A 24727-nucleotide genomic window follows, 5' to 3' on the forward strand; every position below is an offset into this window, starting at 1 on the left:
AAGGCCTCCTTACCAAAATATTAGTACTTATCAAAATTAGTCTCACGAAAAGCTATTCTTTTTGACTAAGAGAAATGAAGAAATTGGGTTGAACTTGGAACATACTGTGTAAGCTTGTGTAGAGATTAGTTAGCATATTTGCATCAAATAAGGTCATTCATAAATTTATGAAATAAGGGTGTACAAAGTTTAATTCACTTAGTTTTGTATCTTCAATGCTACTATTAATATTCTGAACAACATGCGTATATTTGGAGTAACAAAGCGTATTACCAGTGGTAAGGTGAAAAATTCAATATGATGTGAAGCTCGCATGCGGAATTATGCGATATTTTGCTTTACAAAACAGGTGTACTTCGTGTTTGTATAAGTTAGAGATTGTTCCCTGCTTTATTAATACACAGACAAAAGTTTGTCGTTTATAACTTTTAAAAAACTAATAACAATAAAAAAACTTAAAGGCATTTTACTTTAGGTGTGATCAAAAACGCGCTTTACATTTACAAAATCTATCAAGTAGATAAAAAGGGTTATCTTTGTTTTAGCAACCGAACAATGGGGTGCAAGTTGTTTGCATGCATCAATATTGATGGACAATGCAAAACTGACAGTAATGTTTTTGTTTCGGCGCGGTAGCCTTAGAGCGTAGCATGAACGAACGAGGATTTCGTTGAAATTGGACAAGTCCAATCAACCATGCTTTTCACTTTCATCAGGTGTTCGTGCATTTTGAACTTCTCGTCTTGTCTTATTCTCGAGGCGCGAAGTTCTGACGGTAAGTTTTCTTTTGATTGAGAAATCTTTGTGATTGATTTCTTTAATTTTCATGATTTTCAGGTAAACGTTTATTTGAAATGAAGCTAAACCCCCAAGCCACTAGACTGATATAAACCACCTCTTTCTTAGTAAATGATCAACTGAACGAAAATGAGTAAGTGCGATTTTTGTTTGAAAACGGTCCTGTTGGAGTTAACAACAATATTTACGCGACGTGAGAAAACGATTATGGAAGATGAGTTTCTTCAGTTTTATGTTCTCGAATTTAAATGTAAACCCTATAAGATCAAATAAGATTTCATAGACCTCAATAATACATTTATTGTTGTTCAATGATATATATCATCATTTTAGTCAAGCAATGTCGTTTTACAAAAAAATGCCCAAAATGTCCCCTTTATACAATGGAATAGAACCAACCATTCAATTAAACCAGTGCTGGATATGTCATACTGTTCAGTTCAAAGCACGGAACAATTCTCCAGCTGTTTATTTTTAATTTAGAGAATGACCATATGAAAGCAATGTTTTCTCACATGGCTAATCTCGCATATCTCTAGACCAAACATCCAGGTACAGGTCTTTGCTCATCGAAAAGGAGGGCGAGCTCGAGTAGTATAATTGTTTAGTAGACACTCTAAACGGTTGCAGTTCCAAAAACTACATTTATTTAGATTATGATCTCGAGATTTCTATTTAAACAATAGAGTATTTCTGTCGAGGAACTATCGGCTGATAGTTGCCCCGCGGAAATGTGATGTTCTTAAAACAAATATTATCCCGAGAAGCAAAGCTTTGAGGGCTAATATACTAGTTTTAAGAACATCAAATTTCCAAGTGGCAACTATCAGACAGATGGTTCCGAGACGAAAACACTCTATTGTCTTTATTGTTCAGCACTAAATTTTCTTCCGCGCGCCCAATCAAAAACGAGCATCGTGAATTATTTTTTTACTTTTCAGGCTAAAAAAACTCAATGGAAAGCCTAAACTTAAGAAACGATACAAAACCAGAGAAGAAACCTACCAAATGCAGTGAATTTAGTGTCTATAGGCCCGCTTGTTTACAAGAAATTTCACGGGCGGGCAATATCCATCCGGGCATTTTTCACGGACGGGCACTATTTTAACAATAGAGTGTTTCTGTCGAGGAACTATCGGCTGATAGTTGCCCCGCGAAAATTCGATGTTCTTAAAACAAATATTAGCCCGAGAAGCAAAGCTTTGAGGGTTAATATACTAGTTTTAAGAACATCAAATTTCCAAGAGGCAACTATCAGAACGATGGTTCCGAGACGAAAACACTCTATTGTTTTTATTGTTCACCACTAAATTTTCTTCCGCGCGCCCATACAAAAACGAGCATCGTGAATTATTTTTACTTTTCGGGATAAAAAACTCAATTGAAAGCCGAAAGAAAAATGGCAGTTTTTTTTTCAAGTTTCTCCTTCGCAATCCGTCTAAATTTTCGTCAGTTAAAACCATCCTTGGTTCTTTTCAGGTTTGCATTACTTCTTTTTTGTTTTTATACGCTAAAAACTACTATTTTGAAGTTTCCTAATGGCTTAAAATATCGTGACATTGCTCCTTTGAGGCAGCTTTTTGGCGATTTGAAGCATGCGAGAGCAGTTCTATTAGTTTAGGTTTTCGTGTATAGGATACAAATATTTACACAAGGCCATATCCGAGAATAGGGTACCGCCTCTGGAATGTAGCCGAAAAAAAATATTTTTCCCCGACTCGCTATCATAAGAGCTCCCTGTCCTCGCAAAGACAGTCTTCGAACTATAATCTGGCCTAGTCCGTAGTTCTCGGTAGCTCTTTTAAAACTTGCCTAAATATCAAATTAAGTCGTAAATTTGCCGACTTACTATGATCAGTACCAGTAGCTGGGTAATTTATACAATTTTAGCTGGAATTGGTCGAAAAAGCAGAACGTGTTTTACTAAAAAAAAAAACTCCTCTGGAGCACCCCAAAGAAATATTTCGGATATCTCGACTGCAAAGTCGAAGACAATGTGAAGTCGGAACTTAATTTTTACGCGCAATTATGTTTATATATTCAGTACATTTCTGAATATGAATGTAAAAATAGATACAATTCCACCTTCCAAATGGATCTTTTTCAGACGAATGTCGTCATCTGGAGTTTAGAGTGGCCCAAGGGTTCAAGGGTCAACGTCTGATCAACCACATGATTCGCAGCGCTGACGTCATGGACAAGGAATTTTGTGAAGCACTATGCTTTATGGAACCCAATTGTGCCAGTTGTAATATAATGACTGAAGTTGAAACTGGAAAACACAAATGTGAATTGAATAATGCTACCCATGAAGGACACGAGGAAGACCTGGTAGAATATCCGGATTATGAATACCGTGGAGCAAAGGTACTATAAGGTATTTTAAGAGCAAATCAGATAACAAGATTTTACATTTGGGAGTTCTTCCTTGTAAGTGATCAATCTTATCGTGTATTATACAAGAAAAAAATATTTTGAGCAATGCTTATATCTTCTACAAGTCACCGCTAGAGGTCAATGATGACATATTAAATGTTAGAATATTTTTGCTTTTTATTAAGTAAAACCGCTTATTATGATGACTTGCAAAAAAAAACCGGAACCACGACAACAACAAAACAATTTCAGGCGCAAGTGAATGTCGATTTATTTCCCTTTTAGTGCTTTTGTTTTCTTTCTACTTTAGAACCATTGCGCCAGTGGCCCTTGCAATGATAAAGCAACCTGTCAAACGGGTTTTACAGAAAAAGGATATCGCTGCCTGTGTCCTGCAGGATTGACGGGCCAGGATTGCAGTGGTAAGAAACCTGTACGAAAATTCCCCTTAAGGGCGGTGCCTCCTAAATACAAAAATCTTTTGCGCGGTTCATGACCATAAAGCAAGGGCTATTGGAAATCAACCAAAAAGAAAATTGGGGTAACCACGCATTTTTTGGAGATAATTAAAGGGACTCGCTATGAAAGTTAATGTTTGCAACGAAATTACTTCTATGGATGTAAATGACAAAATCATAGCTTCATTACAACCAAATGTGTGCATCGGGCGTTATAATTCAAAGTTACAGCAAACGAGATTAACTGTAAAAACTATTCAGCCCAACAATATTCAAAAACCTATATCGAAATCCGTTTCAATCTTCTTCACTTTTGGCCATCCGTGCCGTTTTTTGTATTAGCTGTGTTATTAAAATGTTCTTTCACTGTTTCTAGCGGTTGTTTTTGTATTTCACCGAATTTGATGGCCAATTCCCATGCCTAAATTTAGCTAAAATCCATCACACAGTTCCCTTAAGCTATAATAAATGTTCTGCTCGCCAATGACAAATCACGATATTATGCTTGATCTCGTCCAATAATTGTTATTATTATACATTAGAATTACTTTGAAACATGTGATTGGTCGAGAGCATTCAGCCAATATACAGTAGCATGTAAACTTGACATGATAACCCAATATCTGCAGCAGATATTGGGTTATCATGTCGAGTTCAAAGTCCGCCTAGTTTCCAAGCCCCTCGTCCGTGTAGTGCTGTCAAACTTTTGAAAATATGGCTGAGCAATTCGCCTCCGTTTCCAAAGAGGAGTTCAAAGTTTTGATCGAGAATAAAGATTTTAAAAACAACAAGAGAACAACAAAAACAAGTGTAAAAATTCTGAATGATTATTTTAGGGAGGGAACCACAAGATAAAACCGCTTTGGCAAATGTTCTGACAAAGTTTTACGCCGGCGCTAGAAAAGGTGATGGCAAATTGTTTGAAAACGATAGTAAAACAATTATTGAATTCGGTTTTCGCATGATATCGGGAATTATCAAAACCTCGTGTCTGGTGATCTGCCTCAGCCTTCGGCTTCGGCAGATAACATAGACCTCGGTTTTGATAATTCACGATATCATGCTCAACTTCATCCAATAATTGCTTAAAAGTCGAACTTCCTGAACATAAGCTGCCCAACTCTTAGATCCAGACTACTGGCAAAATTCCGAAAATAAGCATTGGGCTGGTAGAACGTCCAATTGAGGTGCATTATATTTTGGGGTGGTTTATATACGTGGGGGTGGGGGGTATTTTAGAATGCAAATTTGTCTTTCAAGAATGTTTGAGGTTATAATTTAAAATGATACTGTCGGAGATAGATATTTTAGGCGTATACAGGAATACCACAGGCCTCCGAAGCGATCGGTTTCAGACGGTTCAAAAAAGGCCAGTCTGAATGGACCCCAACAGTAAATTGATTGAAACATAGAAAGAAAAAAAGTGAAAAATGTACATAATTTTATCTTTAAAAATAAAAATAGGCTAGACCGATTTGATGTTGACCACATTTTGATTGGTCTAAATATACTTTAAAAGTTGTAGGGGTTGTTAGTCAAATAACGTAATTAACCGGGCGAGACAAGAGCATCGATTTGAGCATCGATACATATATTCCTTAACATCCATCCGATTGCGTGACGATGATGAAATGTGCAATTCCTTTCTTCATTGCAACAAGCGAATCCTTGATCCACAAACTAGTACAAGGTTATTCAATAAAACCAATTGGACACAATATATATTTTTTTCAGATATTGATGAGTGTGCTGCAGGAACACACAGCTGTGATTCTAATGCTGAGTGTATTAACACCAAAGGATCGTACAACTGCATTTGTAAACCTGGATATCATGGAGACGGAAAGAATTGTGAAGGTTTATAGTTTTGGTTGTTTCTAAATTCAAGGAGAAGAAAAAGAGCGATACAAATGTTATTTTAAGCTGAATAAATATTGTATTGACTGATTCTTGATCTAATGGCACTGAGAAGAAGGCTACAAAGTTTACGATCTCTTTGGAACAGCCCCCGCTACCCTCCCCCCCTTTCCGGGGAGTGGGGATAGGGAAAGGCGGACAACACCAACTGAAATGACAGTAATTTTATTGACGATCACTTTACCGCTATAAACACACTGGAATAATTTCTCTTGGTTTTAAAATGTAACATTATTTTAAAGAAATCAGCTATGTCGTTAAAGTGGCTAAAGAGAGAGACGGAGACTGAACCGTCATTTTATTACAGTTGATTAGAGATGGTCAGCTGTATGCAGTCTATTGTTGTTATAGCCTGAATCAGTTCTCTGTGCATGTATTTGGGTCAAAATCATTTCTGGAATAATGCCTTTTAACAATTAATATGATTGCTATGAATATCTAATCCATTTGCACGTTTAAAAACCCATACATTTACTGCGATTTTTGCCTTGTTTGCCCCCCTCCCCCTCTCACCTCAGTCAGATCCCAGTAAAGTATTGAAGGTGTGTGGTTATTATTTTTTTTTCTGGTTTTCAGATGTTGACGAGTGTACCACGGGAACACACAACTGTACTGACGAGGCCTCGTGCAACAATACCAAGGGATCATTCAGCTGCATCTGTGAGTAAGACTCTTTCCGTTTTGATGTGTTTATCATTCTAATTAAAAAAATATATATATTTATATTCTGGTAAGGGTAAAATGGACTGATGGTTGGTGTTTTGGATCGAACCCTGAGCAATAGGATCGGTCTTGACTCTTGGTCAAGAGCCTTCGTTTTTTTTTAAAGGCATGTCTGTCTCTCATACCCACAAGCACAATTCTCAACTTAAATACTCTGGATCGCGCACACAAAAAAATCCATCCACCCAGGAGGAAATGGTACTAGAAACCAAATACGCATTACAAGCTCTATAGGCCAACAACTATCCAACCCATTTTTATATTCGCAATGGTCAGCAGTCCAACACAATTTTGAATTGAATCAATTTATTTTCTTTCTCGCTATTCTTCAAACCTTATGTTTTATGCCATTAGGTTTCAGCTACTAATCAATATTAAATCGAAAGTTCTTGGGCTTTTCTTGCCAACTTATACTATTTTCTCTATTGATGTAGATTCCTCGTGCAAGGAGATTTACGACAGGGAATTGTAAGTGACAAATTTAACAAAATTAAAATTTATCCTATTCAAGTTCAAGAAGTATAATTATATATATATTTTTTAAATCCCAGGGTCACGGAAAACAAAGCCTACGAACTGAAAGTGGGATCAGAAAAATTCCTAGCCTATTGTGTCATGAATGACGCTGGTATGGGTACATGTAGTGAAGGTGGATGGACGCTGGTCATGAAGATCGACGGAACAAAGGTGATTTACTGAATTTATTCTTACAGTTTTGACGGCAATTCTGCAGTAGCATCCACTTATATTGATGTCTCCAATGCCTGACATTAATACATATCTGGCTGAAGCCCTAAATATGCTAAGTTAGGCCTACAGTAATAATTTCCGGCTTTACTTTGCACCCGCGCCCTATCCTCATTTCAAATATGGATATGAATTATTCCGTGTATATGAAAATATATTTGTCATCATAAAATTATTACTTTGACAATAGTCTTAAGGATAAAAGTAAAAAGGCTCTCACTGTATATAGCATCGCTAAGCAAAATGATTGCAATGATTATCGACATAATATACCTTATCATTACTTAATTCACCCCTTGGTATGATGCGGCTTTGTTTTAAACAAGACACAGCGTGAGCCGAGTTTATACAAGATAGAGCTCGAAGCCATTTTCTTTCTGTCTCATGGATTATTGTGCAAATGCTTGCTATTTTCTTATATTTTCTAGCAAACCTTCCACTATGATTCCACCTATTGGAGCAATAGCGAATCATTCAACCCTGCAGGAGGGGAAACTGGGTTTGACACAGAAGAGACCAATAGGGCACACCTTTCTCCAAGATATGTCTCGGTATGAAAATCCCTGGCGAAGAAACCATTAATTTTATCGCCATAAACAAGGTGGCTGACTCGCTTTACTCACTGATCGCTGACGGACAATTCCGCGCCACATCACTGGGCCGTGACACGTGGAAAACGTTGCTTGGTTCCCAGGGCTCGTTGCAGCGTAACTGTAACAGAGAAGGGTTCAATGCAGCTAGTGACATACTGGGGTATTCCAAGGCGAGAATCGGTATCCTTGGTAACAACGAGAATAATTGCATGAGCTGTGATTCCAGAATCGGGTTTGGTACAGGAGGGGCTCACGATCACTCCAACACGTGTGGCATTGATGCCATATCCTCACCAGACAATGGAGACAGGCGTATCAAAACCATGGGATACATATTTATTCAGTGACACAATTTACTTTACATGTGTAGATGATCACGAACGGAGTGTGAGAAATTTAGCAAAATAAAAATCAGTTTTGGTAGTTTTTTTTTTTTTTTTTTAATTCTGACCTTTAAAAATGCAAATTATTCAAATAATTTCAAGTTTACTTAATTATATGTCAGCACGATATTTGTTTGTCATTGGTTCTAGTTAGTGTTCGTTTGGTTTAACTGGCTTTTTATAAGCCAAACAATTAGGAAAGGGACAAAACGACTGATTGTCAGACAAACCTTTAAAGTTTTGATTCCAAAACATCAATTCTAACGTTTCCTCAAAATTGCGGTCGAATCTGATTTCAAAGTCGTTAACATTTTTGAGTAGATAATATTTTGAAAACACAATTACTTCCCACGACCTCATTATCAATTGCATTCTGCCGCTTTATAAACTAATAAATATTGAATCTTTAATTTGTTCAGTAATATCTACGACTCATAAACCAATCAGGTCCTCGAAAAAAATATCCTCTGCACTCAGATTTGCATTTATCAAAGTTAACCAAGACTCACAAAAAGCTATCCTTTATAATTTAGCGGTATTGAATAAAAATAAAGTAATTTGATTGAATATAGATTATACTGTGTGAGCTCGAGTGTCAATTACTAAGCTTTTTTTGCTTAAAAAAAACATTCATAAATTTATGACATAAGTGTTAACAAAGCTTTCAAACTGTTAAAACAAATAAAGCGTATCACGTGTGTACATTTGTCTCCTCGTTTTAATTTTCTTAATAATACTGATACTTTCTGTAGAAACGCTTCGTTTATTAGTATGGGTAGAGAGAGAAAAACATTATGATTTGATGCTAATCTTCGGAATAGAAGCGATATATAACTTTAAAAACTTGATTAAAATACATGTAAGAGTTCCTTGCTTTATTAATACAAAGACAAAAAATAATGCCTTTAACTTTAAAAAAATTACGAACGATCTACCTAAAGTAAGTTGAAAAAAAAAACCTGTCTTGCAGTTTTGTAAAGTTTATAAAGTTGATATAAAGGGGAACCGGAAATCCTTGTTTTAGCAACGAAACAACGGTATGTAAGATGTTAACGTTGGCTCGCATCAATATTAATTAAATAAAGCGAACCCACCTGCATGTCTATGAAATTTAATGCAAAACATTTTTTTCACCGCAGCTTCAGTACGTAACATGCACGAAAGCGTTTTTCATTGAAATTGGATATTTCCAGTCCAGTCAGCCATGCCTTCCGTTTTTAACTGCTGTACGTGCATTTTCATTTTTTTGTCGTGTCTTATTTCCGAGGCAAGAAGTTCTGAAGGTAGGTTTTCTTGTTTGTAGTTTCTTTCTTTTCAGGTACAATTTTCTTAACACATATCCAAAGACATAAGTTTAATTTTGGTTTGGTTTGAATTTGAGGTTTTGCATGTTGCAGTCTACAACAGTACTCACACGAGTGATCGCTTATGAGAGAGGAGTTTTGGTCAGTTTTCTATACTCGAATTTTAAAGTAAACACCAGAAAATTGAAATGAGCCAATTCAATAGACTTCGATAAATTAAACATTTATTATTGCCAAAATCCCGTCTTTTTACCCCCAGTTGAAAACAACGGTTTTCTATGTGAAAGACAATGCGTTTAAACAAAAAAAATCGTTTGTAGTAAATAATAAAGATGGTAAATTTTAAGCTCGGTAATAAATAATGAAGATGAAGTATTCAACATGACACGAGCACGGGACAAAGAAAAAATTCTGAGTCCCCGACGGGAATCGAACCCATGGCCTCCCAGATACCGGTTGGGCGCTCTAACCAACTGGGCTACGAGAGACTCGTGACTCGTTGTGAGCTGGGCCATTTTACTAGGTTGATAAGTAACCTAGTAAAATGGCCCAACCTAGTAAAATGGCCTAGTAAAATGGCCCAGCTCACAACGAGTCTCTCGTAGCCCAGTTGGTTAGAGCGCCCAATCGGTATCTGGGAGGCCATGGGTTCGATTCCCGTCGGGGACTCATAATTTTTTCTTTGTCCCGTGCTCGTGTCATGTTGAACACTTCATCTTCAAAAAAAATCGTCTCATAAAAATTGCCGGTGTAAACCTTGCTTACTGTCTGACCTTCGTCTTTACGGTTCTGCACAGTTAAATGGCAAGGACTGAACTTGCTTCATATATCCGTACCTTAAAGAAAGTTTGCGGTTTGAAAACACTCATTCCTACAAAATTTCTATTACAATATTGGCGAGAATACTCGCGACTTACGTCATTAAAAAAGAACGAATATTTATTAAATATACTCCGAAATGTTGTCTGGGTATCTCTTGATACTCTGCCAACCCTTTACATAAAATTCGACCTTCCAATGTTTTTTTCAGACGAATGTCGTCATTTGGAGTTTAGAGCGGCCCAAGTGTTCAAGGGTAAACGTTTGATCAACCACATGATTCGCAGTGTTGACGTCATGGACGAACAATTCTGTGGTGCCCTGTGCTTCATGGATCCCAATTGTGTCAGTTACAATTTTAAGACGAGAAGTGAATCTAGAAAACACAAATGTGAATTGAATAATGCTACCCATGAAGGACACGAGAAAGACCTGGAGGAGAATCCGGATTATATATACCGTGGAGCAAAGGTAAGAGTAAGTCAGTCGACAAGATTTAAAATTTGGGAGTTCTTCCATCCATGTAAGATATTCTCTGGCAGTAAACCTACGTGGGTGGCTGAGAACCTGTTTACTTAAATCGTACTTACCTCTACTTAACCCTCGGACGTACAAGCAAACTCACACCCCTACCATCGTACAAAGGGGGGGGGGGGGTGGATGGAACCCCTCCCCGGAGTTTTCGTTATATTAAGGCGTAGCGAAATTATTTTGGACTGATAAGAAAGCCCTTAGCTTACTCTACAAGATGACATAATTTTAATTGGCTGTGACGTCATTAGAGCCGCCATCTTGGATTTCAACATTTTCTTAGAAAGTCAGAAAATAACGGAAATTGATGCGAAATCAAGCCAGAATGCTTACCGAATGTAAAAATAAGCACATCTTGCACCTGTGTTTAAAAAAAACTGGAAACAATGAAGAAAAATGGTAAAAATGACGATTTTTGGCAAGACCTGCTTGTATTTATGACGTTGCCATGGCAACGTCAAATACCATACGTCAAATACATGGCATACGTCAAATACATGGTTGACATATCAAAATTTCCGCAAAGGATGAATGGACAGCCACCGAAAGTTTCAGCATTGTAGAGTAAATCTTTTTTTCAAAAATTGGAAAAAACCTTATGGGGGGTTGGCATCCACCCCCCCCCCCCCCCTGTACGTCCGAGGGTTAACTTGAGACCATGTTGTTTTCAAGGAAATTCCTCATCTTCCAGGACATCTATATACATACATACATGCATACATACATAGCTTTTTGCTAAGGCAGGTCTCGTAGGGCAACCATAAAGGCTGGTGTGGACCTGCCATTAAATAATACACTAACTAAACATATAACTATTAATGCAAAAGAAATATAAAAAGAGAATTAAAAATATATGAAGTCCGAATCCTTGGAATTAATCAAGCAGGCCTCTTTCTCAAACTGGATTAGGTCTATAGATCTAGAGGCACGTTTAAGACTAGCTTTGAAAAGCTGTAAGGAGGCAGCGTTTCTGATGTTTCTCGGGATTGAGTTCCATACAATATACACAATAGGGCCCCGATATCTGACGCTGTTTCTTCCAAGTAAACCCACGAATTCGTGGCTGAGAACTCGTTTACTTAAATCGGCCTTACGTCCACTTAATTGCTATTAATTGAGACTATGCTGTTTTCAAGGGAATTCCTTATCTTCCAGGACAACTCTTGTAGTATTTCCACGTGCGGGGCTGAGAACTCGTTTACTTAAGGTTACACAATACCTTCGCTGGTGTCCTTCGGAAAAAAAATTCGCACGCGCGTTGTTTTTAAGTAAACTAACACAATTTATATATCAATAGAAAGGTAAATAACTGTAGAATTCGAAAAAAAAAATTCCGATGTTTGACAGAGACATTTTTGAGAAGTAAGAAGCCGGTCAAGAGAAAAAGACCGAGTGACATTCCGTCGAATGAATCGGGTATTAAACACAACCACTACTGCAAAAGCACTGCACAGTGTTAATCAGCAAGCATCATTCTCTCCAAGTGTGTCAGGCTTTTTCTTTATTCTTATTGGTTATCTTTTTATAGACCCGTAAAGTTTAAGTATGGAATAATTTGCCGACCCTGTTGCGTCCGCGGTTGTCACAAGAGAAATACCCAAAATAAAGAAAATCCCCGACACTCTTTTGTTCTTCGATGCTTTGTGAATGTTCTGGCCAAATTTCGTTAGAATCCGCCAACTCTACATACCCTATTAATTCGTTCAAAGACACGGTATTCTCGCGAAAAACGATTGCGAGTTTTCGCCATTTGAAGATTTGTAAACATGTTACGCTCTTATGTCAACAGGATATGCCGCCGACCAATGAAATGATGGCACCCCTACCGTTCACAGCGAGCGAAACAATCTTCGCGGGAATTCAAAGGCAATAATAGTGTGACAGTCACGTTCATTCTCTTTGTTGAACTTCAGCGTGCGAGAGAAATGGAAAAACCAAGAAAAATATGCGGGGAAAGAGTACAGAAAATGAAGTAGCAACGGGTAGTTCGATTTGTTCGAAGGATCTCCCGCCCGCACATCGACCAACATTCCGCTTTTGTCTTCTTCTTAGGTCTCGGCTTCGATATTTTAGCTATCCAAGGAGTTTTCTCTATTATTGTTAACTTTTTTCACGACCTCAATAATGTCAATAACGAGAAACGAAGAGCGATGAACCGAATAGCAATATCTAGAATGTGAGAGAAGGAAAATCGTATGTAAACAAAAAAATGCTAATGAGGTTCTCGTAATAAGAGCTCCGGGATGAGGCTCTTTCGCGCAAAAACGTCGCCGGGAAGTCAACGCGCTGAGGATTATGACACCTAACTGTGTTATTAACTTTTATTTTAAAAACCTATTTTTCGAAATAACTGGCGTGCGTTTTAAGATTTAATTCCATTTTTGGGGAAATGTTAGATTTATAGTAAATATTGAGTTTAGTCCAAAAAAAAAAAAAATTTCGACAAAAGTAGCCCTCTGAAGGTATTGTGTAACCTTAAATCGGCCTTACTTCCGCTTATTTCGAGACCTTGTAGTTTTAAATTAATTTTCCGCTGCTTGCTCGTGAGCGCTTCCACATCTTTTTTTCTGTTTTCTAAAAAAACAATTAATGGATGAGTGTTAAGTTCTCTTCCTTTTTGCCTTTACATTTAAGAATTCAAAGAGCTCTTCAGAACGTCTCTTTCACGTTGTACTGGGAACAAAAATATCGCAGACGCCTTTGTTCACAGGCAATCATTTTTTATTGTTCAATAAGTCGGTTCTTGGAGTACATAGATAGTTTTTTTTTTCAAAAAAACAAACGTTTATGTAAATATGATGTCTTAAAAGGAACGCTAACTCTTTTTATGAATCATTTTTTATTGCTTGACAGATGGGAAAATATTAAATAATCAGGCTATTGAGAGATAAGAACTCAAAGAGTTGATATTTTTCCAGTTCAATTCCAGTGTAAGCAAGTATAAAAATGCTCAAAACTCTATAATAATAATAATAATAATAATAATAAATATATTTTTATAGCGCCTATCCAGGCCTGCTCTAGGCGCTTTACAAATGTTTAAAAAAATATATATATATATATATATATTATATATATAATAAAATCAATAAAAATTTTGTTAAAATTAGCTGAAAAAATCTTAAAATTAAAAATTTGCATTAAAAGTAATAAAAAGTAAAAATCGCTAAGAGTAAACCACTTCTTCTGAAGTTTGTGAAAAGGAATGAAAAAGTAATGCCCCCCTGTATGTTTCGAGTTTTACATCTTTCATACGGAGTTAAGGATAGATTATAGTTGCATTTTAAACTAGAACTGTGAATAACAATAACGCTGTTAATAAAAAGACGCTTTTTGTTACAGATACCAATATTCACACATGTCGATTGCTTTCCTATTTAATGATTATATTTCCTTTTTCCTTTTAGAACAAATGCGCCAATGACCCTTGCAATAATAAAGCAACTTGTCAAACTGGTTTTACACACAAAAAATATCGATGTCTGTGTACTCCAGGATTTACGGGCCAGGATTGCAGTGGTAAGAAATATGTACTGAGCTAATGAAGTTCTCGTGTACTGAGCGACACCTCTGTATCTTTAAAAACTAGACCACTTAAAAATTCCAGAAAAGCCCTTGGCATATATTTGCGCAACGTTATTTCAGGTGGGTTTATTTCCTTCGCGTTTTGATCTTACTGTTTTCGACGTCGAATGATCATTAAGTGTCACTCCGACCCGTGGCATAACCTGGGAAATTCAAGCTTATTGTCGTGCTGACACTGAAATCACTGTTTTTGCTTGAATTCAAAGAAGTGAGGGTAAAAGAGAAATTTTAAGGTGTACATCGTCTGTGATGACCCCAAATGTAACTGACAGGGTAGGCCCTCGATCGAATTTAAAAACGGCATGATTTAAATTGTACGATATACCATTTTAAAGCTTTTATCTAAAAGTTAATTCAAATCATATCACCTAAAAATACACGGAAGCTGAACATGCGGCAGTCATTGAATTGAAACATAGAAAGGAAACGTTAAAAATGTGCAAAATTTCGTAAACGTTCTGTATAAAACTTATGCAATTTAATGTTTAGCACTGGCGAGACAGATTTGCTGTAGACATAATTGTTCTCGGGGTAAAGTTTCACGATTTGTAGGGGTGATTGATCAAAACACATCATTAAAGGAACTTTTTCACAAGCACCGTCATAGGTGCCTTAAGGCCATAGGCGTATGTGGCGGAGGGGGGGGGGGGGGGGAAACGCTAACAATTCGGGCAATAAGCCAGAGAAAAAAAAAAGAAAATAAGCAAAGAAATCTCTAAATTGCAATCAAAACGAATTATATCAACAGAAGAGTATTAGAAATATACGTACCGAACCTTGTGGTTCAAAAGTCCAAGCTTCTCATTTATCTGCTTTCGTTTCATCTCGCAAATTGATTTAATCATATTCGATTTTCTCGCAAAATTCTGCATGATTCAGCTGCAATCAGCTTTTCCATAACTTGAAAGTTTGCGTGCGATGGACCCAGTTTAAGACCTTGAAACAAAGCTGCGATACGGTTACAAATGTAATAAAACTAATGCTTTTGACTCAAATGAGCTCAAAACTTTCAACAATATGTTTCAACCCATTCATCCCTGAATGTTTCACACATTTTAAATAACTTTTAAGTGGGAGAAAACAATGTAAATTTCCTCCCAAAAAAAGTTTATTTTTGCTGAAGTTAAGTTCGCGGGGGACACACTAGGCTCATCATTATGCATTTATTTAAAGCGTATGCACGAAGTGCAACGACTGACATCGACAACTTTATGAGATATCCATGACTGGTTAAAAATGTGGCTGCGTGCGCGTGATTAAAAAAAAAAAAATAAATTCCTGTTTCTTTGATATTTTAACCAATAAGAAACAACACTTGGCGTTATACGTTTATATAGACTTTAGGAAGTCTATGAGATATTTTTTATTCAAATTTGAATGTTCCAGCAACTCAGAGTAATCACAATAATATTCGCCATAAACAATCGTGTCCTTCATAAAAACGCATTGTTCTCACCATAAAAGCATGGAATATGATTACCATAATTACATCTCTCCATTGGAAACTGATCGTGTTTTGGTCGGGACACCTTCGGAAATCTCAAAGTTTGGACTTTTCCGACAATTTTGTGGCAGAGAATACAGCGCGGATACAGACCTTCATGACTTGCCACTGAAGATAGGTAAAATATGGATGTTGTAGTGTGTCATAACAGAGAAGGAATTTTAAAAGAGCGCTTTTAGAAAGAGGTAGAAGGCATTCAATTAAAATTTGCGCATTTAAACCGCCATAACTTGCTGGCAAATTTAAAATTAAAAAATCCGCTTCTGTTATGACACTCTAGAGATATTGACTAATTAGTTTTTGACAAAATCACAATGTGCTGTCTCCTACTCGTTCCGCAAACTCTGCCACAAAATCATGTTCTTCCCAATTTGGCACTAACGTGGCTATAACATCGCCGTTAAGTACAATCTACCAAATAAAAGATGACATACATAATATTTTATCATTTCTTTATGTATCTGTAAAATTTGAGCTTAATCGCACCCATAACAGCCGACAAATAATCGTTTTAAAAGATGCAGGTCAAGCAAAATTTCGCTTCATGAATTTATTCATGCTGTAGGTATCCCCGCGACCTTAAGTGAATAAATAAAATATTTCCGAAGAAAAAGGATTCAGTGCATTGACATCTTCGGGCAACGGCACGAGATTAATTTAAGAACTATCGTTTCCTTTGACTATTTTAACGCACGTTCTGTTGTCCATTTCGTATGCCTGTTTATTCGGCTTCCAACCCATTTTTTGGGCATCAAGGTCTTCGCCCCGTAGGTCTGAAAGTGCCCGTACGCCTATGCTTAAGAGTATCCTTGAGATAAGTGGGCTCAAATAATTTATGACCATTAACCTTCGTCATATGCACTGATGATGAAATATCTATTTGTCTTTCTTGCAACAAGCGAATCTGTGCTCTGTTAGAAGTCCAAGGTAATTCGATAAAACTTATTGCACGCAATATTTTTTTGTTTTAGATATTGACGAGTGTGCTGCAGGAACACACAGCTGTGATGCTAATGCTGAGTGTACTAATACCAAAGGATCGTACAACTGCACTTGTAAACCAGGATATCATGGAGACGGGAGGAATTGTGAAGGTTTGTTTTGTGTGTTTTAACATTCAAGGGGAAGAAACAGCGGAAGAAAATGTTATTTTGAACAAAGTGAATACTGCTGGCCTGTTTGTTGTTCACACTGGCATATATAATGGCCTCTAAAGAAGACTATCAAATTAATTTTCTCGTTGGAACAGACCCTCAATGGTTCCCGGCTCCATCGTTAGCCAACCAGGAGCAAGTGACCAGCTCCCGGTTGGCTCGATTGCTCAGTTGGTTAGAACGCTGAACTAGTATCGCAGAGGTCATGGGTTCGATTCCCGTTAAAGCCTGATTTTTTTTCAGGCTTTTTTTTTCGACTGCGTAAGTTGAGTACATTACTGCGATGATCTTTTATTTGCTTAAAATAATAATTATAATAATAATAACAATATTAAAGGCTTTATTCACAAAGTCTTTATTCGCAATACTTCGTTTATTTGAGGGAGATAATCTCTCGTCTATAACCGTTTAAACAACATATTTGCTGTCAAAATCCGATATATATTTTCGTGACGTTAAAAAGTACAACCCGTACATTTACTGCGGTTCTTGCTGCGTTGCCCCCTCCCCTCCATTCAAAATGAAAGCAAAAATATTTGAAGGTGTCTGGTTATTATCGATTATATTTTTCAGATGTGGACGAGTGTACCACAGGAACACACAACTGCATTTATGACTTTTTGTGCAATAATACCAAGGGGTCATTTACCTGCAACGGTGAGTGAAAATCTTTACGTTCATTCTGGTTTTAGCAAATTTTTTACTCTTATTAGGATGAAGTGACGTGATGGTTGGTGTGTTGGACCCCTGAGCAAGATATCCGGGTTTGATGAGAGTGTTTGTTTTGTCATGTTCTTAGGCGTTGCTGCCTCTCAAATCTATAAGCAGAAATTGTGCATATGTTGACTTCTATCAATTTATTTGCTTTCTTCCTCGCCATTCTTTTAGAGCCTTATGTCTTATACCATTAGCTATATATAGTTTTTGGTACTGTTTCGCTGTTTTCCTTTGGCAACTTATGCTATTTCTTTGTTGATGCAGATTCGTCGTGCAAGGTTCTTTACGACAAGATTTTGTAAGTGACAGAGAAAACAGTAAATAAGCAATAAAAATCCCATCTGGCGGCAGGCTGACCAGTTGGCAGTTTACAAAGTGCGGAGGAGATGAATTCGGGACTACTGAGCACAAATCCATCTAGTAACAGGGAGGAGGATTTGAACCCGGGACCTCAGGACCACGCCCTTACTTTTAGGCCATGCTACCAGCCAATTGTAACAGTTGTAATCTTTCACCTTCCCATAGTCAACTCGATCACAATGTCTTGTAGCAACAAAGCCTCATAAAGAGATATGTTTATAGAGTTATGGCGGGGAGTAAGTAAAGCTTCCGAAATCCAGAATTTAAAAATTTTGAACCCAAATCCAGAATTCAAGATGTTGGATTTCGGCCTTCCAAAAACTGGAATTTAGCAGGGTTTTGGAAGTCCTTAACTCTAACTCTATGTCATAACTCTGCATAATTAACTCTATTGCTAGTTGAACTCCCCAATAATAGGTTTCTTAGTGATATTTAGAAAAAGCCAAAACTGAAAGAACTGTGTTCAGAACCAATACTAAAAAGTCTGAGCCAGTGCTTTTGAAATAGAAACATAAAACAGAAACAGCAAAAGAAAGGATGTTTGTGAAATCTTCCTATCCTTTTGATGGGATAAATACGCGTCTTCAATTGTTTCTTCTCAAACTCATTAATAATTCATCAAGTTAAAACAAAGAAAATCATAGCCGTGACGGTGGTTTGGATACCCGATCTTGTACACCTCGAATTTCGTCAAAAATACTCCGCTGCGCGTCGTATTTTCAACTCTCTTCTCGGTGTTTGGATATCCCGATGAAACACTGCCTCTCGTGTTTGATATATTACATCTAAACTTAAAGAGAAAACACGTTTTCTCGTTGTCCTCGACTAGTCAAGAAAGAGTTTCCGTGTTTCGTGCGCTGAAAATAACTGGCCCTCTAGCTCTGTCAGTGAAATGTATCACTAAGCGAAACATCCAAAAACAACAATAAAACCGAACATTTTTAATTTCCAGGGCCAGGGAAAACAAAGCCTACAAACTTAAAATAGCATCTGGAATATTCTTGGTCTACTGTGTCATGAATGACACCGGCATGGGACCATGTACTGGAGGTGGCTGGACGCTGGTCATGAAGATTAACGGAACAAAGGTGATTTACTAAATTCATTTTTGCAGTTTCGTTGGCATTCTGGCAGTATCATCCATTTTATGCTGTGCCTTCAATGCCTGAAGCTTTCAATGATCTGTTGTGAACTTTACGTTTAGCAGTTGATGTTGGTTGGCTAAGTTTAGATGTTTATATGTTTATATATTTGAATAACACAGAAAAGTGGTTCTCAATAGAAAAAACTAATATTCCCAAAATACAGGTAACGATTAACAGTTATTCACTGAAGGGGAAGTGATTATTCAACAATTATCACTGAGCCTGAGGTGAATAATTGTTTTAGTATAATTTTCAGAGGTGAATATCAAGAACTGCAAAATTAGAGTAGAAAACACGAAAATAACACACACAAGTGTTGCTTGCAAACGTGTAAACCAGTTTAATTCATCGAGTGGATCCGAAGTTTAAACATAAAAACGGGACAAAACAAGCAATGCGTACGGAAAAGATGTCTGTTACCTTAGCTTAAGGTCGCGGAGGATACCTACAGCATGAATAAATTCATGAAGGATAATTTTGCTTGACCTGCATCTGTTAAAACGCTTATTTCTCAGCTGTTATGGGTGCGATTAAGCTCAAATTTTACAGAGACGTAAAGAAATGGTAAAAGATTGTGAATGTTGTCTTTTATTTGGTAGATTGCCTTTAACGGCGATGTTATTGCCTCGAGAGTGCCAAATTTGGAAAAACATGATTTTGTGGCAGAGTTTGCGGAACGAGTAGGAGACAGTACACTGTGATCTTGTCAAAAACTAATCAGTCAATACCTCTAGAGTGTCATAACAGAAGCGGATTTTTTAATTTAAAGTTTGCCAGCAAGTGCGCAAATTTGAATTTAATGTCTTCTACCTCTTTCTAAAAGCGCTCTTTTAAAATTCCGCTTCTGTTATGACACACTACAGTATTCATAGTTTACCTATCTGCAGTGGCAACTAATGGAGTTCTGTATCCGCGCTGTATTCTCTGCCACAAAATTGTCGGAAAAGTCCAAACTTTGAGATTTCCGAAGGTGTCCCGACCTAAATACGATCATTTTGCCAAGGAGAGATGTAATTATGGTAATTATATTCCACGCTTTTATGGTGAAAACAATGCGTTTTTAAATAGGACACGATTGTTTACGCCGAATATTTTTTTGATTACTCTGAGTTGCAGAAATATTCAAATTTAAATGAAAATAAGCTGAAAGACTTCCTACAAATATTAACCTGAGTGTTGTTTTAAATTGGTTAAAATATCAAAGAAACAGGGCGTACACTAAATCATACAAATATGGGCGCACGCGCCCATATGTTTGTCCAGTAAAAAATATCTCGTAAAGTTGTCGATGTCAGTCGTTGTACATCGTGCATACGCTTTAAATAAATGCATAATGATGAGCCAAAGGTGTCCCCCGCGACCTTAATCGTTGGTGACTTCTGAACAATTGAGCGACTCTTCTCTAAATAAGCAGCTCCGATCTGAAGAGAACTAAATCATGTTTGGTCAATCGATATTGCAGACTGAGTTTCTCATGGCCGCGTGCGATCTCCAAAACCATCGTGTTTACGATCAATTCTAATGCCTTGAGAACCATCTCTTGAATATATTATAATAATAATAATAATAATAATAATAATAATAATAATAATAATAATAATAATAATAATAATAATCATTTCTATAGCGCATCATTTCTATAGCGCTATTTTCGTTCCAGAAGCCTTTGTAATCAACTTGAAAAATTCCCAATGTGTTAAACCGCTAGGACTTGGAGTGGTTTCTTTCGAATAAGCGAAATTTCATTCACCAAATGCTAGCCTGAGTATCCAAATGCCGCCACGTTTCCTTGCCTGCATGGTAAAGTTGGCGTGACTTAGTAGCCAAGCCTTGAAATGCTATATTCACCGCCTAGCGCGGTGAATATATTGCCTTAAAACCGAGCTTCTCGACCAATCAGAATGCCCCATTCTTGAATTCACCTTTGTAAATTATACTTATATTTATTATCATAAAAGCACCAATGAATTACCAGGTGAGCTTTCGCGCTTTTCGCAGCAAAAGTGAAATGGTTTGGTATTTAATTAATGTTTCTATAATAAACAGAACATTGCATGATCGCTCGGAGATACGAAATTTCTCTTTTCGGGTTGAAAAATATTTTACTCGTTCGCTCCGTTTACTTGTGACTTATTTTTCAATAGGAGAAGAGAAATTTCTTATCTCTAAGCGGCAATATAGTGTCCTCTATTTCTTTGTGGTCCTCTTGGAAGTTGTCTGCAGCCGATACTAATGCATTCTAGTACCACATGGCGGATTTGTATAATTAAAAAACATATTCTTTCGAGATTGTAATCTACCTTTATAATGATTTCATACTGGGAAAAGCACTGAGCTATTTAGGTCCTTGTGAAAATGCTGACTATTTTCATATTTTCTTTAGCAAACGTTCCACTATGATTCAAACCTTTGGACAGATAAAGAAACATTCAACCTTGCAGGAGGGGAGACTGGGTTTGACACGGAAGAGACTAAGCTACCAACTTACTGGGGCACACCTTTCTCCAAGATTTGTCTTGGTATGAAGATCTCTGGTGAAGAAGCCATACATTTTATCGCCATAAACAAGACCGCTGACTCGCTATACTCACTGATCGCTGACGGGCAATTCCGCAACACATCACTGGGCCGTAACACGTGGAAAACGCTGCTTGGTTCCCAAGGTTCATTGCAGCTTAACTGTAACAGAGAAGGTTTCAATGCAGCTAGTAGTTACTTGATGAAGTCGAAAGCCAGAATCGGTATTCTTGGTAACAATGAGAATGAATGTGATACCTGTGATTCCAGAATCGGGTTTGGTACAGGAGGGTATAATGATGACTCCAACACGTGTGGAAACGATGCAAAACACGGAGGAGATAATGGAGACAGGTCCATCAAGACAATTGGATACATATTGATTCAGTAACAGTCGCATTCAACTTACTTTTCCTTTTTACTTTTTTTTTTGATAAAAGGCAATATGACGATTCTACAATCCTAGACAAAAATCCATGGGACACTTAAAGAAATAGTGCTCAGTGACCATTCCCTTTGCATTAAGAACGCATTGTTTAATTTTCCGAGCCCCCCTTTCCCCCCAAAACAATGTTGAGATCTTGTCCCACGGTATGATGGATAGAAACCAACATTGAATTGGGGGTGGGGAGGGGGAGGTCAATTTTTTGTCGAAGTGGTTAAGTGTCCCAGGACTTTTGTCTAGGATTGTATTTGTGAGCTCGGTACTGAACTCGCTATTTTTGGCTATAATGCGATTGCACATGTATTATTTCAATGAAATATCAACGGTTTTAATGCAAATGTAGGTCCACGGCATAAAAGACGTGACACGTGACATCAGAAAATAAGGGGGGAGGGGTGGGTGAATTATTAAAAAAAAGGCCAGAGAAGCAGGACTTATTTGGATTTGTGGTCGCTCTAACTGTATCTTTGTATAAAGAGGACAGTGTTTTGTGACAAAATCGATTAACTCATCACTTTTTGAACAGATTCGAGTCAATAGGGATCAATATATCGCCTTCATCAGACATGAGGACTATGTCGGAAAGCCCCCAAAACGATATCTTTATCGCAACAAAACAAACTTGACAGGGTTTCTACAGCGATTTTTCTTCTCAAACAGGCAAATCTCTTTTTGGTCATTGAAAAGAAACCATTCTTTTGGCTGTTAATAATTGAACATGTCTGTTCAGCTGAAATTTGACACGAAGATAAGTGCCACTGTTCTGTTGTAATCATGAGATAATGAGATACGCTAACATTTCTCACAACAGTACTCGCCACTGTTTTCCGCTTTTTTATGCCCTAGCTCAGAAATATATGCGTGAAACGCAGCTAAACCGATTGAATATTCAAATAGAAACCCTTTATGAAGTATTCATAAACGATGCTAAACGTTTTGCTCAATTTCTCACAGTACTCGGTGAACAAGCGTTGAGATAAATAATATATGCTAATTATTCTACTCTTGGTTTACGAGTGAGTACTGTTAAAAAAGTGATTAAACGAAGAACCAGTTACAACAATCGAACGTCATGGCATTGAATACACTATTCTTGATATGCTGAGATGAAAACCCAATGAAAATGAGCACGTTCTAAATATTTTAGCTCAAAGAATCATGCGAGTACTGTTGCGTTTCCGGTCGAGCACTGTTCAGGGTACTTACAGTTCTGAGAGGAAATATGATGGTTTTGAACACTTAGGCGCTGTTTCTTGGCAAAGAATAATAAAGATGGAAAGCAATAACGATCCCTGACATTAGTGTACCATGTTATACTGAAAAGAGTTCGCAAAGCTTGTATTTGGGCGCTCAAAGACTCACAAAAGAAAGCAACAGAAAAAACAGTCAATTTCTCCCAAGGAACGGATTCCAACAGCTACACTTTGTGGCTCGAAAAGAACTCCAAACAGAGCTTTCTTGTTACATGCTGTTCACAAACATTTGTGCAAATAACTGCTAGAACAAACACATTTTAAACCTATGCAACCTTCTTTCGGACGCAAAGACAATCCCGATTTTTTCGCACACAAATACAATCCTAGACAAAAATCCATGGGACACTTAAAGAAATAGTGCTCAGTGACCATTCCCTTTGCATTAAGAACGCATTGTTTAATTTTCCGAGCCCCCCTTTCCCCCCAAAACAATGTTGAGATCTTGTCCCACGGTATGATGGATAGAAACCAACATTGAATTGGGGGTGGGGAGGGGGAGGTCAATTTTTCGTCGAAGTGGTTAAGTGTCCCAGGACTTTTGTCTAGGATTGTATTTGTGAGCTCGGTACTGAACTCGCTATTTTTGGCTATAATGCGATTGCACATGTATTATTTCAATGAAATATCAACGGTTTTAATGCAAATGTAGGTCCACGGCATAAAAGACGTGACACGTGACATCAGAAAATAAGGGGGGAGGGGTGGGTGAATTATTAAAAAAAAGGCCAGAGAAGCAGGACTTATTTGGATTTGTGGTCGCTCTAACTGTATCTTTGTATAAAGAGGACAGTGTTTTGTGACAAAATCGATTAACTCATCACTTTTTGAACAGATTCGAGTCAATAGGGATCAATATATCGCCTTCATCAGACATGAGGACTATGTCGGAAAGCCCCCAAAACGATATCTTTATCGCAATAAAACAAAAACAAACTTGACAGGGTTTCTACAGCGATTTTTCTTCTCAAACAGGCAAATCTCTTTTTGGTCATTGAAAAGAAACCATTCTTTTGGCTGTTAATAATTGAACATGTCTGTTCAGCTGAAATTTGACACGAAGATAAGTGCCACTGTTCTGTTGTAATCATGAGACATTAATGAGATACGCTAACATTTCTCACAACAGTACTCGCCACTGTTTTCCGCTTTTTTATGCCCTAGCTCAGAAATATATGCGTGAAACGCAGCTAAACCGATTGAATATTCAAATAGAAACCCTTTATGAAGTATTCATAAACGATGCTAAACGTTTTGCTCAATTTCTCACAGTACTCGGTGAACAAGCGTTGAGATAAATAATATATGCTAATTATTCTACTCTTGGTTTACGAGTGAGTACTGTTAAAAAAGTGATTAAACGAAGAACCAGTTACAACAATCGAACGTCATGGCATT

At 37.3% G+C, this 24727-nt stretch overlaps 1 protein-coding gene and 1 pseudogene across 2 annotated transcripts; both read left to right on the forward strand.

The window, feature by feature from the left end:
- The first annotated feature begins 640 nt into the window (after window positions 1-640).
- Window positions 641-8672, forward strand: LOC144634591 (uncharacterized; annotated as a pseudogene). The gene is made up of 8 exons (XR_013567220.1): window positions 641-775; window positions 2906-3165; window positions 3485-3596; window positions 5367-5489; window positions 6126-6209; window positions 6707-6740; window positions 6824-6959; window positions 7448-8672. The product of XR_013567220.1 is annotated as an uncharacterized LOC144634591 (transcript).
- Window positions 8673-9140: 468 nt separating this feature from the next.
- Window positions 9141-24238, forward strand: LOC144634590 (uncharacterized). The gene is made up of 8 exons (XM_078493603.1): window positions 9141-9278; window positions 10330-10589; window positions 14057-14168; window positions 16710-16832; window positions 17466-17549; window positions 17874-17907; window positions 18922-19057; window positions 21498-24238. The coding sequence occupies exons 1-8, from the start codon at window positions 9200-9202 to the stop codon at window positions 22020-22022; spliced, it is 1353 nt and encodes a 450-aa protein (XP_078349729.1). The 5' UTR covers window positions 9141-9199; the 3' UTR covers window positions 22023-24238.
- The last annotated feature ends 489 nt before the right edge of the window (window positions 24239-24727 follow it).

Source organism: Oculina patagonica, chromosome 13 (assembly GCF_052425735.1).
Source record: "Oculina patagonica isolate OP01 chromosome 13, crgOcupat, whole genome shotgun sequence".
Taxonomy (NCBI): domain Eukaryota; kingdom Metazoa; phylum Cnidaria; class Anthozoa; order Scleractinia; family Oculinidae; genus Oculina; species Oculina patagonica.